The following is a 22,914-nucleotide window of genomic DNA, read 5'->3' on the forward strand; positions in this document are numbered from 1 at the left end:
ATGCAGGGTGCATTATGAACCGCTATCTCAGATAGCGGTTTGGTTTAGAACTAAACCGCTATCTCAAAATGCGGTTAAGTATCATAAACCGCATTCTGAGATAGCGATTTAGTTCTAAACCAAACCGCTATCTCAGATAGCGGTTAAGTGTTGAACCGGAAAAAAATAATTAATTTTCTCTCTCCCTTGCTGATGTGGACGGTATGGTGGGAATTAACAAGAAAAGTAACGTATTTTGGGAATTAATGTATCTTTGTGCAATATTGACGGAAATCGCTCCATAAATGAGACGATTATACCAGGCTCCATATTCAATTACCAAAAAAAAAAAAACAAATCACCAAAGGACAACTTCCGAAATCCGAATCCATCCAATCAAAAGGTCTTGCGCGCACAAGGTGCACAATAAATTTATTGTACACCAAGATAACTTTTACCCCTTTTCTCGTAACTTTAACCTAGTTTTGATTAACTTTTATATTAGTAAAAAAAAGTTGATAGAAATAATTAAATGATTAATTTTATACATTATAAGTGATTTTGAAGAAATAAGTTTTACTAAAATGAAAAAATTAATCACTTAAAAATAGACAACTTTTACATATATAAGCTTAACTTTTAAGCATTTTGAGTTAACTTTTACTTCGGTGTACAATATTTATTGTACACCCATTGTAAATAAGAATTTGTGCCATCCAATTGCCAATTGGAAGTTGAAACTCCCCCATTAGCCATTCTGTTCCCATCAAATCAAACTCAAGCACACAATCTTCTCTCTCTTGAGAGTTGCTGTTGGTGGAAGAACCGAAGAAGAAGAAGAAAGCAAGGAAGGAAGATTATCAACCATGACGGGGAGAAACATAGATGTATTACTAGCAAGCTCAAATTCATCAACTTATTCAGATCAATTGTTAATGTTCCCTCCTAATTTCCCACTTGTTTCTTCCCTCCTTGCTATCTCTCTTGCTCAATTCCTCAAGATCTTCACCTCTTGGTATTATTCAATTTATTTTATTTCATTGCATTCTTTTTACTGTTTGAAAGGTTCGGATCATCTCGGGGTTGATTGATGCATTCTGCTTCAATTGGGTTTGATTTCGTGATGTTTGTGAATTGGGTTTATGAATTTTCAAAACTTTTGATGTGGGGTTTTGTTAATTTTATTATATATGTAACTGCTTGAATGTGTGTATCATGATTATCATATTTTCGTGTGAAATGGGTTGTGATTAGGTTTTTTATTTTAATTATTTTTAGGCTGTGTTGAATGTAGTGTGTAGTTCTATTGGATTTGATTGTTATTACTTATTTAGATGTTGTTAGTGTTAGCTTTTTGTGAAAGTTGCGATCTTTTATTTTGAAAATTTTCTGGGTTATGTATGTTATATTGTTATGTTATGCATGTATCTTGAGTTTTTTCTAGTTGTAATCTACTTGGAAAATTGCTCGTGTGATGTGTCAGTGCGTTTTTTCGGGTTTAGGGATTTAGGGGTAGTATGTTTGTTTGATTTGGTGGGTTGATATGTATGGAGTAATGTGTAATATGAGTAGAAGCAGTTTCGATATTGTTAGAGTTCAAGGATTTGAGAAAGTTTGTTAGTAATATTCATCTGATTCTACTGCTTGACAAGTCCTTAAAAGTTATGTTTTTGAGAAATTCTTCTTTGAGTTCTCTCCTTAAGTTTGTTCCTTTCACAGTGTTTTCTATTTTTAATGGCAGGTTCAAAGAAAAGAAATGGGACTCTAAAAGGATGCTCAGTTCCGGTGGCATGCCATCATCACATTCAGCAGGTGTGTCAGCTCTTGCTGTGGCAATTGGTGTGCAAGAAGGAACAAGTGGATCAGCATTTGCTCTAGCTGTGGTTTTGGCATGCGTTGTATGTACTTCTTCACCAGATGTACTTCTCAATTTTTTTTTCTATGGGTCGTTGCCTGTTATGTTTGAATTGTCTCGTGAATGCAATGATTGTTGCTGCTGCAAGAGTGTTGTTTTTTACTTGAAACTGCTAAAATAAGTCAATAATAATATTTAATCCATGATGATTTTCCATGGGAAGACTCAGACTTGGATGTTGGATGCATGCTGATTCATCCTTCAAGTTTAAACTTTCACCATCTTGACTCAATTGTCTCACTTATTTTGGAATGTCTTAAATAGTAGGAATAGACGTCTTTTTCTGAATAGCTTGTCGTGCTTTCCCTTCTTAAACGATATTCTTTCAACTGCCCCTAGTTTGGAAGAGTCTTTTATATTTGCTTGGGGTTGACCCTTTTGGCTATGGTATTCAACTGAGGATTATTTGGTTCAAGTTGAAGGAAAAAAAAAGGAATTGAGAATGGGAAAAGAGAAGGAAATGAATGGAAAAGAGGAGAGGAAGGGAAAGGAGGAAGTCAGGAAACTCTTTTGTTATTTGTTAAATGTTTGGTTGAGTAAACCTCATGGACCCCTTTCTTCTTTCCTCAACAACTCACATATACGCTCCTATATGTAATACCTCAATTACCTCCACCACCAGTCTCATTCGCAGCCACCACTGCCCCTTGTCCATCATTGATCTGCCCATTCAACAGTGTTTTCTGTGCATAGTCCTTGAATATGCCCTTCGGTTTTGGGGATGTGCATCCAAGGCGTAATGCGATCACCAAAAGCATAGATCTAGCCTAATCTCTAGCACAAAATAGTGTGTTGACTAGAGAGTAATATATAGTTGTTGAGGTCATCTTTGTAGACCTATCTGATTACAATGGGGGGGGGGGTGTTGTGATGGTCTTCTCAAAGGTGAAGGATGATGGGGGAGAAAGAAGCACTTTTTGGGTGGTTTGAGGAGAAACAATTGTTGATTGGTAGGGGCTTATGCGCTGGGAAGTGTGTGGTGGTTACGGGCAACAACTGGTGATTGTGGACTTGTGGTGGTGGCCTGGTGGGTACCGTCCGAGGGAGTAAATTGGGTGGTGTTAAGGTGGAAGGATAGGGTTAAAGCTTGAGGAAATAGAATAGAGGATTTGAGTTAGAGGGGGGGGGGGGGGGGGGGGGGGTTGATAAGGTGGTGCAGTTGTGCTTATGGAGGAGAAAGAAATGGACATTGTAAGTTAGTACGGGATAAACTAGCAGCTTGTGTTCCGGTGACTTGGAAGAAGGGGTGTGATGGCAGTTATTGGAGGAGGTAGAGGCAGGGGTGGGTTTGTGATTGGTGAATTTAGAAATAACAGGAAGCTTAACTCTCAAGAATCAAGAATGCTTAGGGTATGTTATTAGGGAAAGTGGGAAAGGATTTGGATAAAATGGAAACAAACATTCACAAAGGGAAAGGGGAGTAATGATTCCCTCTCCCTTTCCTAAGACCCTCAAACCAATCAGCTCTCGAGTTCTTTAGAGACAGTCCTTATGTAAATGGTATGAACTGACATAGCTTGGACAGATTTTAAGAGAAAGAATGAGAAGATTAAGGAAAGAAGATGAAGTTTGATTGATTAATAAGCTTAAAAACAGCAAATGTAGATGATATTCAAGCTTTTGAAAGGCTTTTCTCTCCCAAATTCCTAATTGACTCTCTAGAAGGCAACTAAAACACTCCACGATACTCAACCTGATTATCTATCTCTTAGGTGCTCTGTATATAGACTATAGTGCTCTTCTTCTAACAAACTCCCTAACTTCTTCCCAAAGCTATCCATAACTTATAAAGATATTGTCTAAAGCGCCCCTGCCCCTTCACCAATTCATTGTAGTAAGCCATATGGTCCATTAGACCTTGGGTTTGCCTCTATGGAAGGAGTGAAGGACCTGGAAGTCATTAGGCAAAATGATCGTTCATTTGGTGATTCTACCCTTCCAGGCTCTAAAGATCATCCATTGAACCTCAGATGTGAATGAGAATATTTTCATTTGTTTATTTATTTATTTATATATTTATTATGGCAACTGATTGGATATCTGGACTGTTCTTAATTTCTGATCTTAAAATTAACAAGGTACTGATTGATCAGAGAACTGTAATTAAAGTTTGAATCTTAAGCGTCTTTGTCTTGAAGTAGAACTTTTAGGTTTGGCTCATTAGTCAGTACAGTTGATCATACATGTAGGAATATAGGATGCTGTATCTGCAGCTTTATGGTGTGACAATTTGGTTCTTTTGGGTGAGTGCGAGCCAATATAAGTATAGTAGATATCTAGTGGCTCGACTTTAGTGAGCAGATTGAAACATTTCATTGTCTAACGAATTAACCAGTTGGCCTTAGTATCGGTGATGATAAAACATGGATTTTAATAAATCAAGTTTTGTTTAGAGGCTCTGCTCTTAAGAAATGACATGTATGATTTTACTGAAGCTCTCTATCAGAATTAGCTTGCTGCTCTTGTACCTTGAGCACAACTGCACAAGGTACAACACTAGTAAAGTAGTAAGTAAAAGTTGCTTGCTGTGGACGTGGTGGTAGATTGGCATTTTGAAAGGAACAGCTTTGAGGTAGTTTCTATTCTGTTTGCTTCGTGATTTTAGAAGAATAATGCTAGGTCTTGAACGATCTCAAAATCTTCCCTCCCCTTCCCTTCCCTTGGGAACCATAAAACTAAACTTACTTCGAATGTTTTGATTTATAAATCAAATTTCTTGATTATGACAAGATGAGGAAGACAACTGGGGTGGGGAGCAGGGATTATTCGATTGGTGATAGGGACCAAGAACAGATTCCTAGCATACGTCTCTGTAAAAACATTATAATTTCTGAAATATGTGAAAGTATGAAGCCAAGTCAAATGGATATTCATCTAGAAATGTACTCTATAACAGTGTTACATGTGTCTGAGAATCCCAGTCAGATAGATGTATACATTAAGAGAAGTTTTACTATACTATTGGGTATGGTAGTTTTATTTCATTTTTATAAGTCGAATATAGTCACATCCACATTTCCACATAGAGGTGTGTTTGGTTATAATTACTTTTGGAATTTGGAGTCCAATAATAGCAACATATCTTGTTTAGAGCCAACTATCTAAAGGTCTTACTATACTGTCAAAACATATACTTCGTACAATACTACTATCTTTGTTCTCACATGTCTGGATTATTCCGCAAGGTTTTAGTCAATTTGATATTTGTATTTGCGTTGGTTTTTCCAACGAGCACTTATCTTTGCTCTTAGGTCGGGAATGTGGTTTAAGGCATGAAGTACGGATGATAACATCTCTGGATTCTAAGTATCTGTCTTAGATCCCGAACAGGAGTCCTGGCACTGTTAATTTCATGCTAAACATTGTCCTTTTTTGGCCACAATTGGGCGTTGTTACTATGAACTTAAGGCAAGTGTATATAAATACTCCCTTTCCGAGACAAACTATTTGCTGTTTTTGTTATGTACTTATATGCCAAACAAAGACATGGACAAGGACTTAGGTTGGGATTTGGGTTGCCGGCACCAAAAAATTCTTATCTGATTGGATGCATTGTTGCATAAAGGAAGGAACATGTCTCATTGTTTTGAATCACTTAATTACTTTCAAAAATGTTCATATGCACGTGTTCAAGAACAATTTTTTTTGTTTTCTGTTTGACAGGTGATGTATGATGCCTCTGGTGTGAGACTTCATGCTGGGCATCAAGCTCAAGTAAGTTGGCTTGGATCTGGCTTATTTTGATTGTATGTTTGTATCCATTAATTCCTTCAGGGGTAAATTTTATGCTTTTAAGTTCACGGAGATTGAGAAAAAATCTAGGAAACATCTAAATGTTGTTTCTCGTTGTAAGTTCAGTAAAATTTAAATTTTTTGGTGTTCTTTCTAAAATATGGTGATGTTGGTTTCCTTACTGCAGTTATTGAATCAAATTGTTTGTGAGCTGCCTCCTGAACATCCTCTTTCTAATTGTAAACCTCTACGAGACTCATTGGGTCATACTCCTCTGCAGGTTTGTTGTACTTTAAATGGCTTCTTTTATAATTTATTGTATTTGGCATGTTTCCTTTTTGAGTATCAAAAAATATGTGGGATATTCTTTGTTATGATGGATATATGTGATTTGATGTTTGAACTTAGTTTACTTTGCTAAATGTAAATTAGTGCAAAGAGGATCCAATTTCCGACTTTCTAAGGTTAGCTTTTACTTCCATCAACTATATCTTTTGTCCAACTAATACTGTAAGAATCTGTCTTTTATAAGAATTTGCCTTAATTCAAACTGAAGATAATTCATGAGCTGGAACTTCAAGAATAGGGTTGCAAACGAGTCGAGTCGAGCCAAGCCGAGTTTTAGTCTGTTCGAACTGAGCTTGATAAGGGTTGTTAGTGTTCGAGCTCACTCGAGCTTGAACGAGATTTGAAAAATTGTTGTTCGAGCTTGGCTCGTTAAGAATTTGGTTTTGTTAGAGCTTTGTTCACGAAGATTCCATTTAAAAGAATACTAAAATAGCTTTATGATGTCATATATTTTTTTAGAGCTTGAACGAGTTTTTGAACATATATAATTACGGTTACAAAATAACTTAAACGAGTTGTTCACGAACATTAACGAGCCGAACATGAGGTTGTTCGAGCTTGACTCGTTTACTTACCGGGCTTAAATTTTTTGTTCAGCCTTGTTTATTAACTTATCAAATGAGTTTTGACCGAGCTTATTCGCGAGTAGTTCATGAATGTTTCGGCTCATTTACACCCCTATTCAAGAATAACTCCAGTCATATTATTCGAAATTGCCAAACATTTATGTAGTTAATTAAAGAACAGCCTACCCCCCTCCCCTTCCCTCAACTCAGCAGTCAGCACTACGTATCTGTAGGCATGTCATTCTAGACAGAACATGGCCTAGAACCTGAAGTAAGGGTCGGACACCAGGAGTCATGGATTCACAGAGTCCTGGATTTTACATTTTAATCATCATATTCATCATGTAAAGAGTGAGGAAATGCTAGCAGTGTCAGCTGATAGAGGGAGATCATGCAGCTAGTGGGTGTGTTTGACTGTTCTCTTGCAATAGAAAGGGGAAAGGGATAGCCGTAGGACGTTTTTCCCGTGATGGGGAACAATTAGGGAAAAGGTTTTCCTTTGCTAGAAGATACATGGTAGTATTGAATTCCCCTAGAGTGTTTGTTCAAGCACTTTGAGGCATCAATTTGGTATAGAGGAAACAATTGAAAACTGTCATTTTCGCTGAAATGCTTTACGGGGTGAGACTTTTGGTACAGTGATTGCTCTGAGGTCTCAAACTGACCTTTTTGTAGAATTTATTGTTCGCTAGGTTTCAGGTTTTATTTCAGCCTATCTCAGAGATTGTTTAATGTCTCATTTGGTCATCTCTAGAACTTTTCTAATACCAGTAGTCTCGTATTACTCCCTCCGTTCCTAAACAAGTGTTTTGTTTGGAGAAAAACACAGTTATTAAGAAAACTGAAAAGTGTATAAGAAAAACAAAGATTGTGAGTGTTTTTATGGGGAATGGGATAAAGTAGATATTTGTTTATTAATAAAGTACAAATAAAGGTGGATGTGGGTATGGAAAAGTGTAGAATGAGTAAGAAAAAACCAACTTGATTTATGGAAAAGTGGGAAAAGTGTATGTCCAAATAGAAGCATGACACTTAAAGGGGAACGTCCGATTTAGAATACAAGACACTTATTTAGGACCGGAGGGAATAACTTTTACCACTTTGTATTTGTGGATATTTTTCTGTAAACAATCAGTCAAGCAGCTTCCCCTGACAATCTTTTTTTCTTCGGTTTTTTCATGAAATGCCCCTGAGGTTTCACGAAATGCATCAAATACACCCGCGCGTTTCAAAATACATAATATACCCCTATTTAAACTTATTTGCACCAAATGCCCCTAGAATTAACGGAAGTCTAACTCCGTTAACATTAACTCTTAATTAATCTAACTAATCCTAATTAAACCATAATTAAATACCGATTAGTCTAATTAATCCTAATTAACACCTAATGAACCTTAATCAACTCTAACTCCCCTCTCTCCTCTCACTCTCCTCTATCCTCTCAATCTCACGCCTTTTTCTGGGTATTAAAATGGTGAACCCAACCACAATATTTCCTTCTTCAAACCATCTTCATCAAACATCAATTGCTAACTCATATAGATATGTACTTCATGATATATGTTGGTTACTTGAGTAGCTTGGGACGGTGACAAAATCGGGAGGTTCAGGAGCGAATTTTTTAGGATGTGGCGGCTGAGGGGTGGTTTCAGGATTTAAGGGCGGAGGGGTGGTTTCAGGCTTTGAGGGCGGCGGAAGAGGAGAGACAGTGTTGAAAGCGGAGGTGGTGTTGATGGGTGATTGGACCTCCATTGCTGGTGGTGGTTGTATTTGTGCTTGCTGCTCTCGTGAATGGAAAGTCAAGTTCACAGACATTGATTTGGCTGCCCTCGATTCCAATCGCTGCTATTCTACTCTCCTATTTGCTGCTACTGCTGCTATATATCTCTTCCTGCAGAAGAACTCAACCCCAAGAACGAAAATAAGAAAACAAAATCGAAAAAGAAATTAAAATTTGAAGACGAAATTCATTCTAATCTACGAAGTGTTTCTGATTCTCTAATCTAATTCTAACTACCCTGCGCTATTTTCTTTCCCAGCTGTTATTCTACCTCGCCCAATACAAATTAGAACTTCGTTCTAGAATTTGTTCTTCAGCATTTATGTTCTTCTTTTTGGTTCGAGGGAGTAGCTGCGATTAGAGGAGATAGAGAATAGCGCAGCAGGAATTGTTTTATGTTTTTCAGATTTTGATTTTTGTTGGTTTTCCTATTTTAGATTTTGCAGCTGGGTTCTTCGTGAGTATATAATAGCAGCAACAACAACAACAAAGGGCGAAAAACAGCAGAATTTGGGTAAATTAGAGAGAGATTAGAGCCACTAGAATTCCAATTTGTAAATTAGATTTTCGATTTTAGGTATTAAACTCTCAAATTTTCATATTCTCTTCTTCAACTTTTTGGGTTTTGTTCTTGAATTTTCAGATTTATTGTTCTTCAATTTTGGGCTTCAAATTCAATTGTATTTGTTAGCTAGAGTTAATTAGAGGCAATTAGAGGTTAATACTAACGGAGTTAACGGCCGTTAGCCATTAAAGATATTCAAGGGCATTTGGTGCATTTTTTTAAGAAATAGGGGTATATTATGTATTTTGAAACGCGCAGGTGTATTTGGTGCATTTCGTGAAACCTCAAGGGCATTTCATGAAAAAACCGTTTTTTCTTTTATTTTTTATGGTTTATTAAATTGCAACTGTGTTACTTTAGCCATGTATCCAGTTGGTAGTCATCGTTGTGGATTTTTAAATTTTGACATTCCCGATGTTTTTGAACATTGTCTTGTATTTGTCATTTGGTGCCTTCTCAATTCATTCAGAATAAACTTGATTTGATCAATGCCAATGCAGGTTGCAGCAGGTGCTATTTTGGGTTGTATTGTTGCTTACCTTATGCAGTTTTACCGATAGGCGGCCCTAAAACTGAGCAACTACTGATCTTGTAGCAACCGAAAGCGTCCCTGAGTAACATGAGCAGTTTTTCTGGTCTGATGAAGGCCTGTCAAGCTCAAGTAGCAAGACTTTCATCAGTTTCGTCAGCCTCATGTTGTTCGAACACAACTGAATTATAAAACAATCACCCTTCAAGATTTGTCCTATATATATATATATATAGTAGTAGTAGCATTGTCTTGTTGAAAATTTCTAGTTTCACCAATTTTTTCTAGGGGCAGCCAAGTTTTATCCCAAAGTTAACCATTTGTATCTATTGTGTCTATTTGGAAACTAGGAAAAAGTTGTAGATAGAAGAACAAATATTGTTGTGTTCTATGACTTCCATCCGAAGTATCATTCTTGAATTTTGAATGTCATATGAAGTAGAAGTTTTTGTGGATGGGGCATTTTCCTTATATTCGATTTATGTTCATTCATTAAATAAACAAACATAATATAGTTTCATTGTTTATCTCTTTGTAGAGTTTTGTTTTAGCTTAATGTTTCTTCTATAGCATAGTGTAGTCGTACTGTAGTGTAGTGTGGTCGGGCTTCGGGTTTGTATTCTTCCGGATGATGGAGCGTCATCATATACCGTTCGCCTAATCGTCTATCTTAGAAGTCTATTCACCAAGTTTACTTGGAACTGGGGTTGGGGTAGTATGAGGTTAGAACGTAGTTTCATTGTACAATCTGTTCTACAAGAAGTATTTTATTAGCTCGGAGTCATTGTAATTCACCCATTCGAAAGGATGGCGTCAGGTAGTCCGCCTGGGTTTTCAAAAAAAAAAAAAAAAAAAAAAAAAAAATTAAATAAACAAACAAACACGATATGGTTAAAATAGACAAGTGAAATTGTCGTCCACAACAGTGAAACAATGTACTCCTAATTCCTAAATGCTCAAAATACTTCATAACTCGTGATAATCCCAAAAGCTAAATGCCCTTTTCCTCCTTATCTTAATATTTCGTTTAAGTTTTACAAAATGACTTCATGCAACTTTAGTTGAAGTAAACTATTTTAAGGACATACGTAGAGTTTGAATATATTTAATGGCGTGCACATCCATGGTTAGGTCGTTAGGTGGCAAAGGGTAAGAGGGGCGACAATACTTATGTGGGTGTCCAGTTTGGAGAGTTTAAAAATCTTAATATGGGAGCTTTTTGTATCAGATGTTTTGGACTTTGGAGAAGTGCGTGTAGCATAACAACTTTGTCATAATATTGTGTAAAATTTCAACATTTATTAACTTACATCGTCAATGTCCTTAATGATCATTTTATAATTAAACAACTAATAACTACTTTACCAAATGCTTTACACAAACAACTAATTCAACCAGTTAGTCAAACTAATATAAACAACTGATATTTGGTCAAACTGGCTAATAACTAAACGCTAATTAATTGCCAAATAGGGCCTACATCATCATGATGGTGGAAATAAAGTTTCAAGGGTTCCACTGTGGTAGAATCGAAATTTCAGAAGGTTTTACCAATAACTAACATGTAGTCAAATCAACTAGCAACTAATTATCAAAACAGAATCTACATCATCATCATCATCTTGGTGGAAAGAAAGTTTCAAGGGTTTTACAGCGGCAGAATCGGAGTTTCGAAAGGTTTTTTTGTTAATCCCTCGATGGAGGCCTTTAGCAAGGAAATTGAAGGCAGGACTTGACGGTGGTGGCAGTTGACTTGGTGAAGGGATGCTAAATCTATCAAATGTGTCAGTATGAATGCACGATAAGATAAGCAAGTTTAAATAAATACGGACGAAAAATAGCGCATATATGTAAAGTAAAAATTAAACTCTACTTTATTTAAATTTAGTAAATTAGCTTTTATCATTGAACAAGTATCTTAGTTTAAATTTTGATTATGTTAATTAGGTAGTGTAAAAGAAAATACACGAATTTTAAAATAATAATTTATTTTAAAAAAATGATGAATTTGGAGTACTGGTGATAAAATTAAAATTGAAATATAAAACAAATAAAATTGTTTGTATGAGAAAAGACATAGAATTATACGTAGTACTAACATCTAAAGGAGGATCAGAGAAAAGGAAAGGATAGCTAAAGAGGAATAAAGAGGAGACAACATGATTATTTTTAACAAAATAAAAAATAAAAATTGAAGCGTTGATAAGTGTAATGTGCATCATTCAGGCCATGTTTCGCGTAGCAAAAAAACGCGTAGCAAAAAAGGTGAAATGAAGGAGGCGTGAGCAACGTTTTTAGATTGGTAAGTGTTGTAATTGTAAAAAATATAGGACAAAATAGTCATTTTACATTCACTTTCTCAACCCGCTAATTGCAAGAAGCTCCTAGGTTGAGGTTTTTCAAAATTAACCTTTTTCACCCAAAACTATCTTCCAAACCTCTTATAACCAAAACTTTCAATTAATTTTTTCAAGAAATCAAACCTCTAATTCACCAAAAAAAAAACCCCTCTTTTACCCATAAAATTCGTAACCAAACCTCTAATATAAACTTTTTTCAGTTTAAAAATATTAGAATCGTTAAATGACGTCATATAATCTATCCGATCTAACATCAACATTATTCCACTGGATTTCACATATTTTCAAACAACACTGAAAAAAGCTACTCCGTACGAGTATTCAATTTCCCCAGAATTCAAAAATCGATCTTCCCCCCTCTTTCTCTCCCAAAAACCGAAAGCAAAGGTACAAATATGGCGGAAACCCTAAGCCCAAATCCTGTACAAAAACAACGTGCAACAATTTCTACCCGCCTTCAATCTCCGACAAGCCCCTTCTTCTTAGGCTCCAACGACGACAAACTTGAACGCGCTCAAGCTCGCGCCGCACGCGCCGCCGCCGTCCGCCGTAAACTTGCTGAAGATGCTTTTCTTCCTCCGCCTCCTTCTTCTCCATCAAATTCTTGCCTTGATGGTGCCCAAATCATGGAGTTGTTCCGCAATTGCATCAAGCTCGCCAGTGAAAATGTTCACTTTCTCTCTCTTTCTTTTCATCATTCCGCCATTTTCTAAGTTTTTTTTTGCTTTACTTAGAAATTCTAATAATCTTTAGTTCTAAAATTACTCTTCTTTTATTGATTTTGTAATTTAATTACTTGAATTCTATTGAATTGCAATTTGCGATTTTTTTTTGAATTTCTGGGTTGTTACTTGAACTGGTGTAGTGAAATTTGTTGAATTTTGTGAAATCACTCATGTTAGTCACATGTCATTGACGTTGGAGGTAGCCAGTAGTTATGGAAAATTACTTCCCCGGATTTTTTCTCTTCAATTTCGTCCTTCCAATTTCTTAATTTTAGTATTCTTATTAGATACTTGAATTAAGGATTCAAATTCATGTAAATTACTTTCAAGGTGATAGCAGAAAGAAAGATCAATTTTTTTTGTTTGTTTTTAAACTGAATATCTGATTTTGGGGGGACAAAGAAGATATTGAATAAGCATAGAAAAATTTCTATTTTGATTGAGCAAGGTGATAGCTAGGGAAAAAATCGCGGTATTTGTGCTCAATATCCATTTATTGGTTATTTTGTTTGTTGGTGTTGTGTGGATGGTTTGTGTAAGGTTGTATATTGATTCTATGGAAAGATAAATCGGTGGCTCATTTTGTTCCATTGTACAAGAAGTGGGCCAAACTTAGTAGTTTAGCATAATTAACGAATTGTTACTTGTATTTTGGGAATGCAGAAAATCAATCAGAAGAATACCTGGGAGCTTAAGCTTATAGATCATCTCAGTGAGATTATCAAAGTTGAAGATGAAAAAGATACTGAGACCAACTTTCAGAAGGTTAGATAATTCTTTTCAAAGCAATATGTGAATTCATTTACATTGTTGTTTGAAATCAACTGAGTGACATGTGAGTTGGACGTTGATCTCTATGCCAAGCATCCGATGCTTCTCTCTTTAAGCCTTGCAGAAATGTGATTCTGTTGTCGACGATGAATTCTTGATCGTGTGTTCGTCGATGGTTGTAGTCTTGTAGATGTACTTGTGCTTGTTCTACTGGCGTTATATCTACATGGGTTCCTCTTGTCATTCTGTTTATTGGCAATAAGAAAAAAGAATATCATTGTTTATTAGACTCATTAGAGGCAGCTTTGTCTTCAATTACAAGCCAGTTTTCCTTAATTCTGCTGGTTTTTGGGATAACATTTGAGTTAAACAATCATTGTATTATCTTACATTCTTACTTTGTTATATGCCTTTGAGTGTCTTTCACTCAACAAGCGTTAAGCATGTCTCTAATTCTCTACCATTGTCGGGCAGGCAAGTTGTACACTGGAAGCTGGGGTGAAAATTTATGCATTGAGGGTAGATTCGGTACATTCTGAAGCTTATAAAGTCCTTGGTGGAATCAGTAGAGCTGGACTTAATGATCAACAAGGTTTGTCATATATGTGAATACCTAATATCTTGGTGAACTGGATAGTATTTATGCTAGAGAAGCAAGCAAATAATACATTCTGTTTTTTTTGCTGTCACAGTAGCATTGAGTATTAATTTATTGTCCTTGTGTAAGCTTTTTCCATATAGGCCTGTAATCATTGTAGAACTGGTTTCTCATTTCTGTTTCCTTGCAAGAATATGAGGTTGACCGTGCTTTTATCCTAAAAGAGGCAATTGCTGGCACCTTATTTCTAGTCCCTTGTTTGCTAGTCTTGCACCTAATTGCTGGTTTTGTTAGGTATTTCGGTTTGCATTTGTAAGGAAGCATCTTTACCAGTTATGGAACATATGTTTTTTCTCTTGCTGTTCAATCTGTTTATCTTTGATTTTGTGGTGGCTGACAGAAACTTCAGCGGAAGGAGACAATGACAACAATGAGCAGGATGTCAATCAGCCCAAAAAGGATTCAGAGAGGAAGGTTGCATTCTTGTATTTTTCAATCCTTTTATTTGTAAATATAAAAATATTGTAATATGTTCATTCTCAACCACCTGCTAATTGCTGTTGGATGCACTTGCAGCTATCACCTCTGTCAACGCTGGAATCATCTTTCGAGGCTTTGAATGTCAAGAAGCTTGATGGTATTGGTCCTATTGTATCGGACATAGATGACTATGAATCTATTCAAGTTCGTGTTTCTCTAACTTTGCTATATAACATTTCCATTTCCATTGTTTTTCAGTTGCTTTTGCAGTGGATCCTCTGTATCATCAGACAACTGCACAATTTGATGAGGGTGGGGCAAAGGGTCTTCTCCTAAATAACCTTGGAATTTATGGAGGGTGTCGAGTACTTTTTGATTCACAAGAGATTCCAGCAAAGTGCATTTCTTCAACTAATGATACTAATTCTTCCAATCGAATCGATATCTCTTTTGCTGGAGGTAAGTAGGAAAACATTATGGAGTTCCTCATTACATCTATTTGGCAAATTATCTTACTTTTGTTCTACTACAGAATGCATTGACCAAATGGTAGCCAATGTGAACACAAAGAAAGATATATGTCCTACTTTCAGTGCTATAGTACAACAGCTTGATGAATATAGTTTGCAACAAAGGCAACATCAGAGTAGTCAGGACTCTGTGTGCGAAGTTGATGATATCACGGTTGAGTTGAATGGAGTGAATGATATAAATGGTGACAGAGGTTGTGAGTTGGATGACGGTTCATATGATAATGGCGAGGCTTGTTCATTTGATCACAACGATGATGCATATCATGCTGATGACGGTTTTGACCCCGGTGATCAAAATTTGGCTGATCAGTATGAGGTATTTTTGTCAAGCTCATTTATGTATATCAGATTTGGACATGTTTACTTTTATTTTACAAAGAATGGATGATCATCTCTGGTTTACCAAAAATTCATTTATTTGCAAAGGTTAAACTAATGAAGTAAATTGTAATCACCGAAATTTTAGGAACAAGAAACATCTATGTCCAGCGAATTTGATGAATATGACAGATTGGACAATGTTGCTTCCCTTCTTTTGGGAGCTTCTGGAGTGATATCAACTCATAATGCATGGGCTGGACCTGAACATTGGAAGTATCGAAAGTCTAAGAGTTAGTCGGCAAACTTCTTCCTTACTTTAATTATTCCCAGTTGGTCTGTACTCTTTGTAGATGTTGACTTAGTACTGATTTTAGCTGTAGGTACTGAGAGTGTTACTGCTCAAGACACTGAGTTGGTTTCTGCAGCCAAAAGACAGAAAACAAAAAAAGCTTCTGAAGCAGATATTGATTTTACGAAAGCTTTGGATGAAGGCATGCCAGATATTTTCGCTCCTCCTAAAAATCTAAAGTCATTATTGCTTCCTGCTAAAAAAGTGCCTTGCTCCAACAAACTTCCAGAGGATTGCCATTACCATCCTGAGGATCTTGTGAAGTTGTTTCTCCTTCCAAATGTTATGGTAAGCTATTTGTTCTTTTTCCTTTTTATTTGGGGGGTGGGGGAAGGTCCATTTAATCCTTTTGCCCGGGGGAAAGAATAAAGGGGATCAGAGGTATACAACACTGAGGATAACCTAACTCAACCGCCCTTGAAGACCTCACTGAGTTACAGAAATATAACAAACGAACCAAAACATAATAAAGTAAAGTCACTAATTGAAATTATGCAGCAGCGCTACTAATACCTGACATAAACTTGAAAAATGCCATGGAAAGATATACCTTCCTCTTTTTTCTAATGCATCTCTTTCCTGGTATTGGAAATAAAGAAAAACACGAAGCGATCAATGAATGATGAAAACATATGGATTGTTGGGCCAAATGTAGACCTCTTATGCCTGCTGTACTAGGTGAAACATTTTGCCATCGCAGTCAAGTTGGCCTACTGATTTCATTGATTTGTTCCTTTTTATGTACTCCCTTCGGCCCTTTTTGTTTGCTCCATTTGAATTTTCACGGTCTCCAAGACGCGACTTAAAACGTAAATATCTCCAATTGTACACGCGTGAAGTTCTAAAAAGTTGATATTCTAAAAATATAAATTGAACTGAATCTAACAAGACCTCACATGACTATATTTTTTTTAATAGATTAATGAGAATTTAAAAAGTTTGACCAAAAAAATACAATGGGGCTAACATTAAGGGACAGAGGGAGTAACGAATAAAACCTGACAAAAGTGAGCAAAGATACACTTCCAAGGAAGGCAATTTTGGGATCTCAGTCACTCAGCTAGGAGGGGGTTGTGTTTTTGAGTTTTAGTTTTTCTGTTATGCTGATCTTTGTCGATCTCTTTGTTTGTGGTAATCAAATTGCCAAAAAAAAAAGACCTGGCCTCAAGTAGTTGGACTGATTGCTTTGTCTGTCTTGCATCTGTATGATGTTTTCTGTTGCACTATATTGTTGCAGTGCTGTGTTGAATCTGCGTACATTTGAGCTTAAATAACTATAAAATATTCCTGGTGATACTATTCAGAGAAAATATTTTCTTTCTTCCAAAAAATTTCCTGTTGTGAAGAGGAGCAAATCAGCTAATCTTTTGCTTTGTTGTTGTTTAATGGGAGAATGGGACACAAATCTGCACTTAAATATATTCCAGCAAATAAAAGCATTTCCCTTGAGAAAACCTTGTGTTCTTTCTCTTCTATGAATGCAAGGGTTGTATTGTAATCTAATTGAAGCATTGAAGTGTAGGAGCACTGTTGTGATGGCTTGATGTTGTAACTAGGTAGTGGGTCTAATATCTTCGTATTAGATTTCTGGAAAATGTTGCTGGGTTTTGATATATTTCTTAAACCAATTGCTGCTGTGTGGTATCTCGTTTAATTCTTCTCTTTTTATTGTTATTGTATCACAGTGCCTTGGGAAGAGAAGAAGACGAAGAAGAGTGGCAGGTATAACCTATATAATATATTCAGCTTATCCTTTCTCATCTATTTCCTTCCCCTCCTTTGTCACTTTAGTGTATAATGCCCTTCTGTTATTTTATTTTTCTTCTTTTTTTTGTGTGAATGAGCCACAAGGGCAATATAAATTACAAAAGGGGGCGGGGGATTCGAACCTGAGATCTATTGTACACAGGCCCCTAATCTTAACCACTAGTGCAAGATATCATTGGTTGTCCTGTTATCTTAGTGACGCTTACATATTTATATGCTGGTCCAGATAACTTGATTTCTCATCCTATGTTACTCATAATTTATGGCATTTTGTAAAGTCCATGAGCAGTTTGATGTCGGCAATGTTTTAACCATATAGATCATAGGTGATGATATATACTCTGTAATAATGTTGTTGAAGAAGTTTTTTTCTTTTTCTTTGTTCTTCAAGATAATGGCTCTTGGCAAGAAGGGAGTGATTTTAGTGGAGCACTTCCTGCGTGGGATAATGACAGTTCTTGCAGTGGCCCTGATAACGATGGTTATGCTCACAGTGACATAGAGGAGCAGGATGTACTGGTCTCTCAGCCTCGTCAGGTCTGTCTAATCTCATCATTTTGCTGTCTTTGCCATTGTTTCTGGCTTATTACTTTTAGGGTGTATCTTTGGAGACAAAGATCTGACTGGTCTTAACTGGAGACACAGTTTTTCATGTTTTCTTGGTATATAACTGGTCTTAAGTTGGTGTTATATTTTTGTCTGATTATTTTCCCACTTAGTAGTATTTATTATACAAATTTCTAATTATGTCATCTATTTTACACTCAGCCGTTTGGGTTGGCACCTCTTATGATTAGTGTTCATGTTTTCTTGGTGTTTTACTGGTGTTGAGTGGAACTTTGTTTTTGTCGTATGTTTTTGCAAAAGTTAGGTATGAAACCGTTTGTCTTATTTTGGCATCTATTTCATAATCATTCCTTTGGGTAGGCACCTCTTATGTTTAATGTTCGTGGGCATAAACCTAGTAATTTCCTACAAGTTTGATTTCACAAGCATATTCTAATCAATCGTATCCAAATTTAGGTCAACAAAATTGAAGTTCATTATGACAAAACTGCAAAGCAAGTTGATGTACATTTGCTGAAGGAGACACTTTGGGGTCACATACATGAGTTCGTTCAAGCACCTGAAATGGTGAGTACACTTAATCAACTCCATTCTATGTGCTTTCGGCCTTCATTACCGGTTGCTTTGACTGTCGTCCAGATTTCTACTAATCACATATTGACGTAACACGATAAAAATTACCGACTCCCTCCCCCTCAACACCCAAAAGAGAAGAAGGAAAAACAAAAACGTGATTAGTACCGAGTGATGTTTGAAGGTGTTGATTAGTTGACAAAGGGGTGTCTGGGCTCTTGTTTACCGGCTGGAAGTTGTTGATAAATAAGTTTGTTTTCTTTTATATACAAAATGTATTAAAACATTTGTCAATTTTCTTAGATGTTCTTGTTAGTTGGTAGGTTCCAGCTGGGGATAGGGGGGAAATATTCATACAAGTTCTGCTGTGCAGCCCTTACTTTGGTTGGTGTCATAGATGTTTAGATCCTTAAGTCTGATTTAATTTCTTCATGCTTTTTCTTTAGGTGATTTTTTTTTAAGAAAATAAAATTTTGATCTATGCCCTGTTCTACATTGTCAGAATGATCCTGAAGATGCCATATCTTTCAACCAAGTGTTAGCTACCTTCCCTGATGATTGTGGTGCAGCAGCAGCCCGTGATATATCACCTCATCTATGTTTTATTTGCCTTTTGCATCTGGCCAATGAACACGGCTTGAGGATCCAAGGCTGCACTAACATGGATGACCTCAGTATACATCTTCCTGTCTCTTCCCAGAACACAGGTGATTAGTAGTGTTAGGCCTCAAAGTTTTTATTTTTTAATTTTTATTTCTTGTTGCCTAGGTTATGTAGTCTTTTCATGTTTTGCCTAATGTTGATTATGAAGTTGAAATGTCGGTCATTGCGAATTGACAATGGTGGAGTTGGAGTTTGTGACTAGTGTTATTTATATTTGCTGTTTTCCAACTATCCTGGACCCATCTCATCAATTTGGCAAGCACAACATCAAAGCTTGTTTGTAACCTAGGGCTTTCATTGTGTTATTCACTGTCCGGGATATGTTATGCATTCTTGTAAAATTCAAGAGTGAAGGGAAGGAATCCAGATGAGATTGTGATAATGAAAACTGATTGTTGCAAACCTTCTTGTGAGTAAGAGTCCCAATGGGTGTGCCAAAATCAGAGGATCTCCTTTTGAGGGTTGGTAGCCTCTCTTTTATGAATCACGAGTATGGTGAATCCGTATCACAAGATGTTAAGCCCACTATTAACTGTTGCTTACTTCTCCTAACAAGTTCCTCTTTTTTTTTTCCGTTCTTGTTCCTGAAACATAAACCTCTTTCCCCTTTATGAATTAGTAATTGGGTTTTTAAACTTGATTGGTTCCTTTGATATTACGAAAACTATCTATATGAAGTTTAAAGCATCTGATGGTTTATATGTTTTACTTGTATGTAATGCAGATTTATAGCTGAGTGCCTGAGTTCAATGCATACTTTTGTGTTCGACGCTCAACAACAGACCTTGTAATCATTAACCAGTGTGACAAGTTTTAATTGTGTTGTGTATAGCTACACCACCTCCCCTTCATCGAAGTGGCATCACAATAATCACAGGAAGTAATTGAAATTACATCAGCAGCAGATATATTCCGGTTGTGGTGTTTTTGGTTAGTCGTTTTCTGTTCGATGTATCTTCCACATTTGGCATCTGCAATGTAAGCCAAAGAATTTGTAATGTAGACCTACATGATGTGCGAGTCTCAAAATAGTAATATGATATTGTAATTCTTTTGGCTGTGTGTTGATCAAAATAATATGATACGGAGTATGTATGATTAGCTTGCCCGCGCTTTGACAAATTCTCACTACTCCCTCCGTCCCGGAATACTTAACCTGTTTTTCTTATCGGGCCGTCCCTTAATACTTGACATGTTTCTAAAAATGGAAATATTCTAACAATATTATATTATTTCTCACTCCACTTCTATTAACCCACCTACCCCCTACTCCATACAAAAAATAATTAAAAATTCAACCCCTACTCTCCCCCAACCCCACCTCTTAACCCACCTCCCACTAACTACATTAAAATAATATCCCACTATCAACTACTACCTATTAAATTAAATAAGTCAATTCAAGTTCCTTAAACTCTGTGCCGGTCAAACCGGGTCGAGTATTCCGGGATGGAGGGAGTATATATTATAAATATGACTATTGTATGCTCATTTATCATAACCACTTCTTTTATCCCATCTCTGACGTGTTTCTTGAACTAAAGTCTACTTGTCCTTAAATTCTCTAGCTTTATTAATGTCTTATATTCCCTCATCTTCCAATTATGCCTCAGTACTTTCGAACAACATTTCATCTCTTAAAGGACACTTTTGAAGACTTGATCATTGATCAGTTTGTGCCTAACTCTGCGATTCCCAATGTGATTCCTAATGTTAATACGGAAATGTGATCGATGATGAAATATTGAAGCCCATGGTTACTAATTCAATCTTGATACGCTCACTTAGGTCCTGTTCTATTCACCTTTCCACTTATTTCAGGAAAAATAAGTTCAGATAAGATAAATTCAGAAAAAATAAGTGGAAATCAGGTGAATAGAACGCAGCCCACTTGTTGCACAAGTAAGTTCTTTATCTTGCTTTTGTGAGCCCAAAATAGTGAGTTATGTTTTTAGTCCACTTGGGGCTAAATGAGTTGACTTATTTTAAAAGCCTTGAGTGTTTTGATGATGCTTTATAACCTAGGGGGAGTTAAGTCAGCTGTATGAAATCATATCAAACAGACAAACACATGCACATTGACTCTTACTGCACTCTCTTACTCCCTCTGTATTTATTTAAGGAATACACTTGCTTTTTTCCGGCCGTATTTATTTAAGAGATACACTTGTCATTTTTAGTAACTTATCAACTCCACCATCTAATTAAATAATACATCTAATTTACCATATGACCCACCATCCTATTAAACAGATAATATCAGAAACCCACCCCACCTCTCACCCCCAAAATGACATGGTTCCCACTTGTTTACTTATTAAAATATCTACCCAACTCCACTTACTTTATTATTTTATTTCATTCAATTATTCTTCTGGAGTATATGATTGCACTTGGAGTTTGGTCCGATTCCGAAAAAGACTATATCATTCGTATTGGATCACATTTGTGCGTGAGTCGTATTTTAAAATTAGGCATGATAAACAAAACTGGCAAACTGCCATATTGATTGTTGTATTAGAAGAAACAGAATTAATTTACTTATATACTGTTAGGGGCAACTTACCTATCAACTAATTCAAGAAGTCAACTCATTGACTTTCAGTTAGTTAGTTAGTTAGTTGATGACGTGGCATTAGTTTGTTAAACATAATTCTGTTATAGAATTCAGTTGTATTCTAGCTTATTGATCAAGCTAAGAAGTTGTATAAATGTACTCAATGATCTCTTGGATCATTTTATCAATGAATACACAACAACTTCTCATCATCTTCTCTCAAACTCTCTATTTCTTTCTTATCTCTTATTATGTTTTCTTTCCTCAAATCCGTTTTCTATCTTCATTCTTTTCTTAACGATCAGTTGATCATGCATTGATCATTACAGGATAGTAGCAGACATCATACTCCAAGAGAGGGTAATTCTCACAAAGCTTTTAGCTATAATCCTAAACTTTCTTTTCCCAAATTTGATGGTACCAACAGTAGAACATGGATTAAAAAGTGCAGTAGATACTTCAGTTTGTGTAATGTTAGTGATGAACATAAGGTGGATTTAGCTTCCTTGAATATGGTGGATAAGGCTGAAAAATGGGTCACAAGTTACCTATCTGTGAAAAGAAATGTGGATTGGGGGGAGTTCTGTCTTGATCTCTCTTCAAGGTTTAAAGATGTTAGGGGATCCAATACTGTTGAGCAATTTAACAAATTACAACAGACTGATACAATAGAAGCTTACTTAGACAATTTTGAAGATTTGAAATCTGATGTTATGAATACTCATCATGACTTACCTGAAGATTATGTGCTGGAAAGCTTCATTGGGGGGTTAAATCCTACAGTCAAGCCTTTTGTCAAAGCATTTAGACCATCTACTATTGCTGAAGCAGTAGAGTTTGCTAGATTACAGGAGGAGCAGACTGCAGCCTTTACACAAAAATTGTACACACCAAAATCCTATCCTGTTTCTCAAAAGGCAATACAAGCTATACCAGTTAGTACAAACAAACCAACAAATTCTAGCCTACCTGCTTTGCTACCCACCCCCAAACACTAAACCTACTCAAATAGTTAAGTATAACCCAAGATATGCCAAGAATTTTAGGCATATCCCAGCAGATGTGAGAGCTGATAAGATAGCAAAAGGGTTGTGTTATTATTGTGATGCACCTTATGATAGAACTCATAAATGTCAATTCAAAGAACCTCAACTCTTCACTGTAGAAATTTCTAGCAGTAATGAAGACAAAAGTTCTGATTCCAGTGAGAAAGAGAAAGATGAGTTGGAAAAT

At 36.2% G+C, this 22,914-nt stretch overlaps 2 protein-coding genes across 3 annotated transcripts; both read left to right on the top strand.

The window, feature by feature from the left end:
- Window positions 1-705: 705 nt before the first annotated feature.
- LOC110790993 (uncharacterized) lies at window positions 706-9,872 on the top strand. 2 transcript variants are annotated; one of them, XM_021995752.2, is made up of 5 exons: window positions 706-994; window positions 1,721-1,898; window positions 5,558-5,608; window positions 5,814-5,906; window positions 9,389-9,872. In XM_021995752.2, the coding sequence occupies exons 1-5, from the start codon at window positions 846-848 to the stop codon at window positions 9,446-9,448; spliced, it is 531 nt and encodes a 176-aa protein (XP_021851444.1). In that variant the 5' UTR covers window positions 706-845; the 3' UTR covers window positions 9,449-9,872. The 2 variants fall into 2 exon arrangements, with proteins under 2 accessions (XP_021851444.1, XP_021851445.1); XM_021995753.2 differs by having other exon boundaries at window positions 710-994; window positions 1,721-1,877.
- Window positions 9,873-12,021: 2,149 nt separating this feature from the next.
- On the top strand, window positions 12,022-20,219 carry LOC110790992 (condensin complex subunit 2). Its single transcript, XM_021995750.2, has 14 exons — window positions 12,022-12,445; window positions 13,166-13,267; window positions 13,748-13,865; window positions 14,272-14,345; window positions 14,448-14,508; window positions 14,610-14,810; window positions 14,884-15,200; window positions 15,351-15,495; window positions 15,580-15,842; window positions 17,240-17,276; window positions 17,713-17,858; window positions 18,345-18,455; window positions 18,964-19,168; window positions 19,849-20,219. The coding sequence occupies exons 1-14, from the start codon at window positions 12,173-12,175 to the stop codon at window positions 19,854-19,856; spliced, it is 2,061 nt and encodes a 686-aa protein (XP_021851442.1). The 5' UTR covers window positions 12,022-12,172; the 3' UTR covers window positions 19,857-20,219.
- Window positions 20,220-22,914: the final 2,695 nt, after the last annotated feature.

This window comes from Spinacia oleracea, chromosome 4 (genome assembly GCF_020520425.1).
Source record: "Spinacia oleracea cultivar Varoflay chromosome 4, BTI_SOV_V1, whole genome shotgun sequence".
Lineage (NCBI taxonomy): Eukaryota > Viridiplantae > Streptophyta > Magnoliopsida > Caryophyllales > Amaranthaceae > Spinacia > Spinacia oleracea.

Coding starts and splice junctions, on each gene's coding strand:
- LOC110790993 (XM_021995752.2), top strand. CDS start 846: ATGACGGGGAGAAACATAGATGTATTACTAGCAAGCTCAAATTCATCA. Junction 995..1,720: donor CTCAAGATCTTCACCTCTTG/GTATTATTCAAT, acceptor TTTTAATGGCAG/GTTCAAAGAAAAGAAATGGG. Junction 5,609..5,813: donor ATGCTGGGCATCAAGCTCAA/GTAAGTTGGCTT, acceptor TCCTTACTGCAG/TTATTGAATCAAATTGTTTG.
- LOC110790992 (XM_021995750.2), top strand. CDS start 12,173: ATGGCGGAAACCCTAAGCCCAAATCCTGTACAAAAACAACGTGCAACA. Junction 12,446..13,165: donor TCAAGCTCGCCAGTGAAAAT/GTTCACTTTCTC, acceptor TTGGGAATGCAG/AAAATCAATCAGAAGAATAC. Junction 13,866..14,271: donor TGGACTTAATGATCAACAAG/GTTTGTCATATA, acceptor GGTGGCTGACAG/AAACTTCAGCGGAAGGAGAC.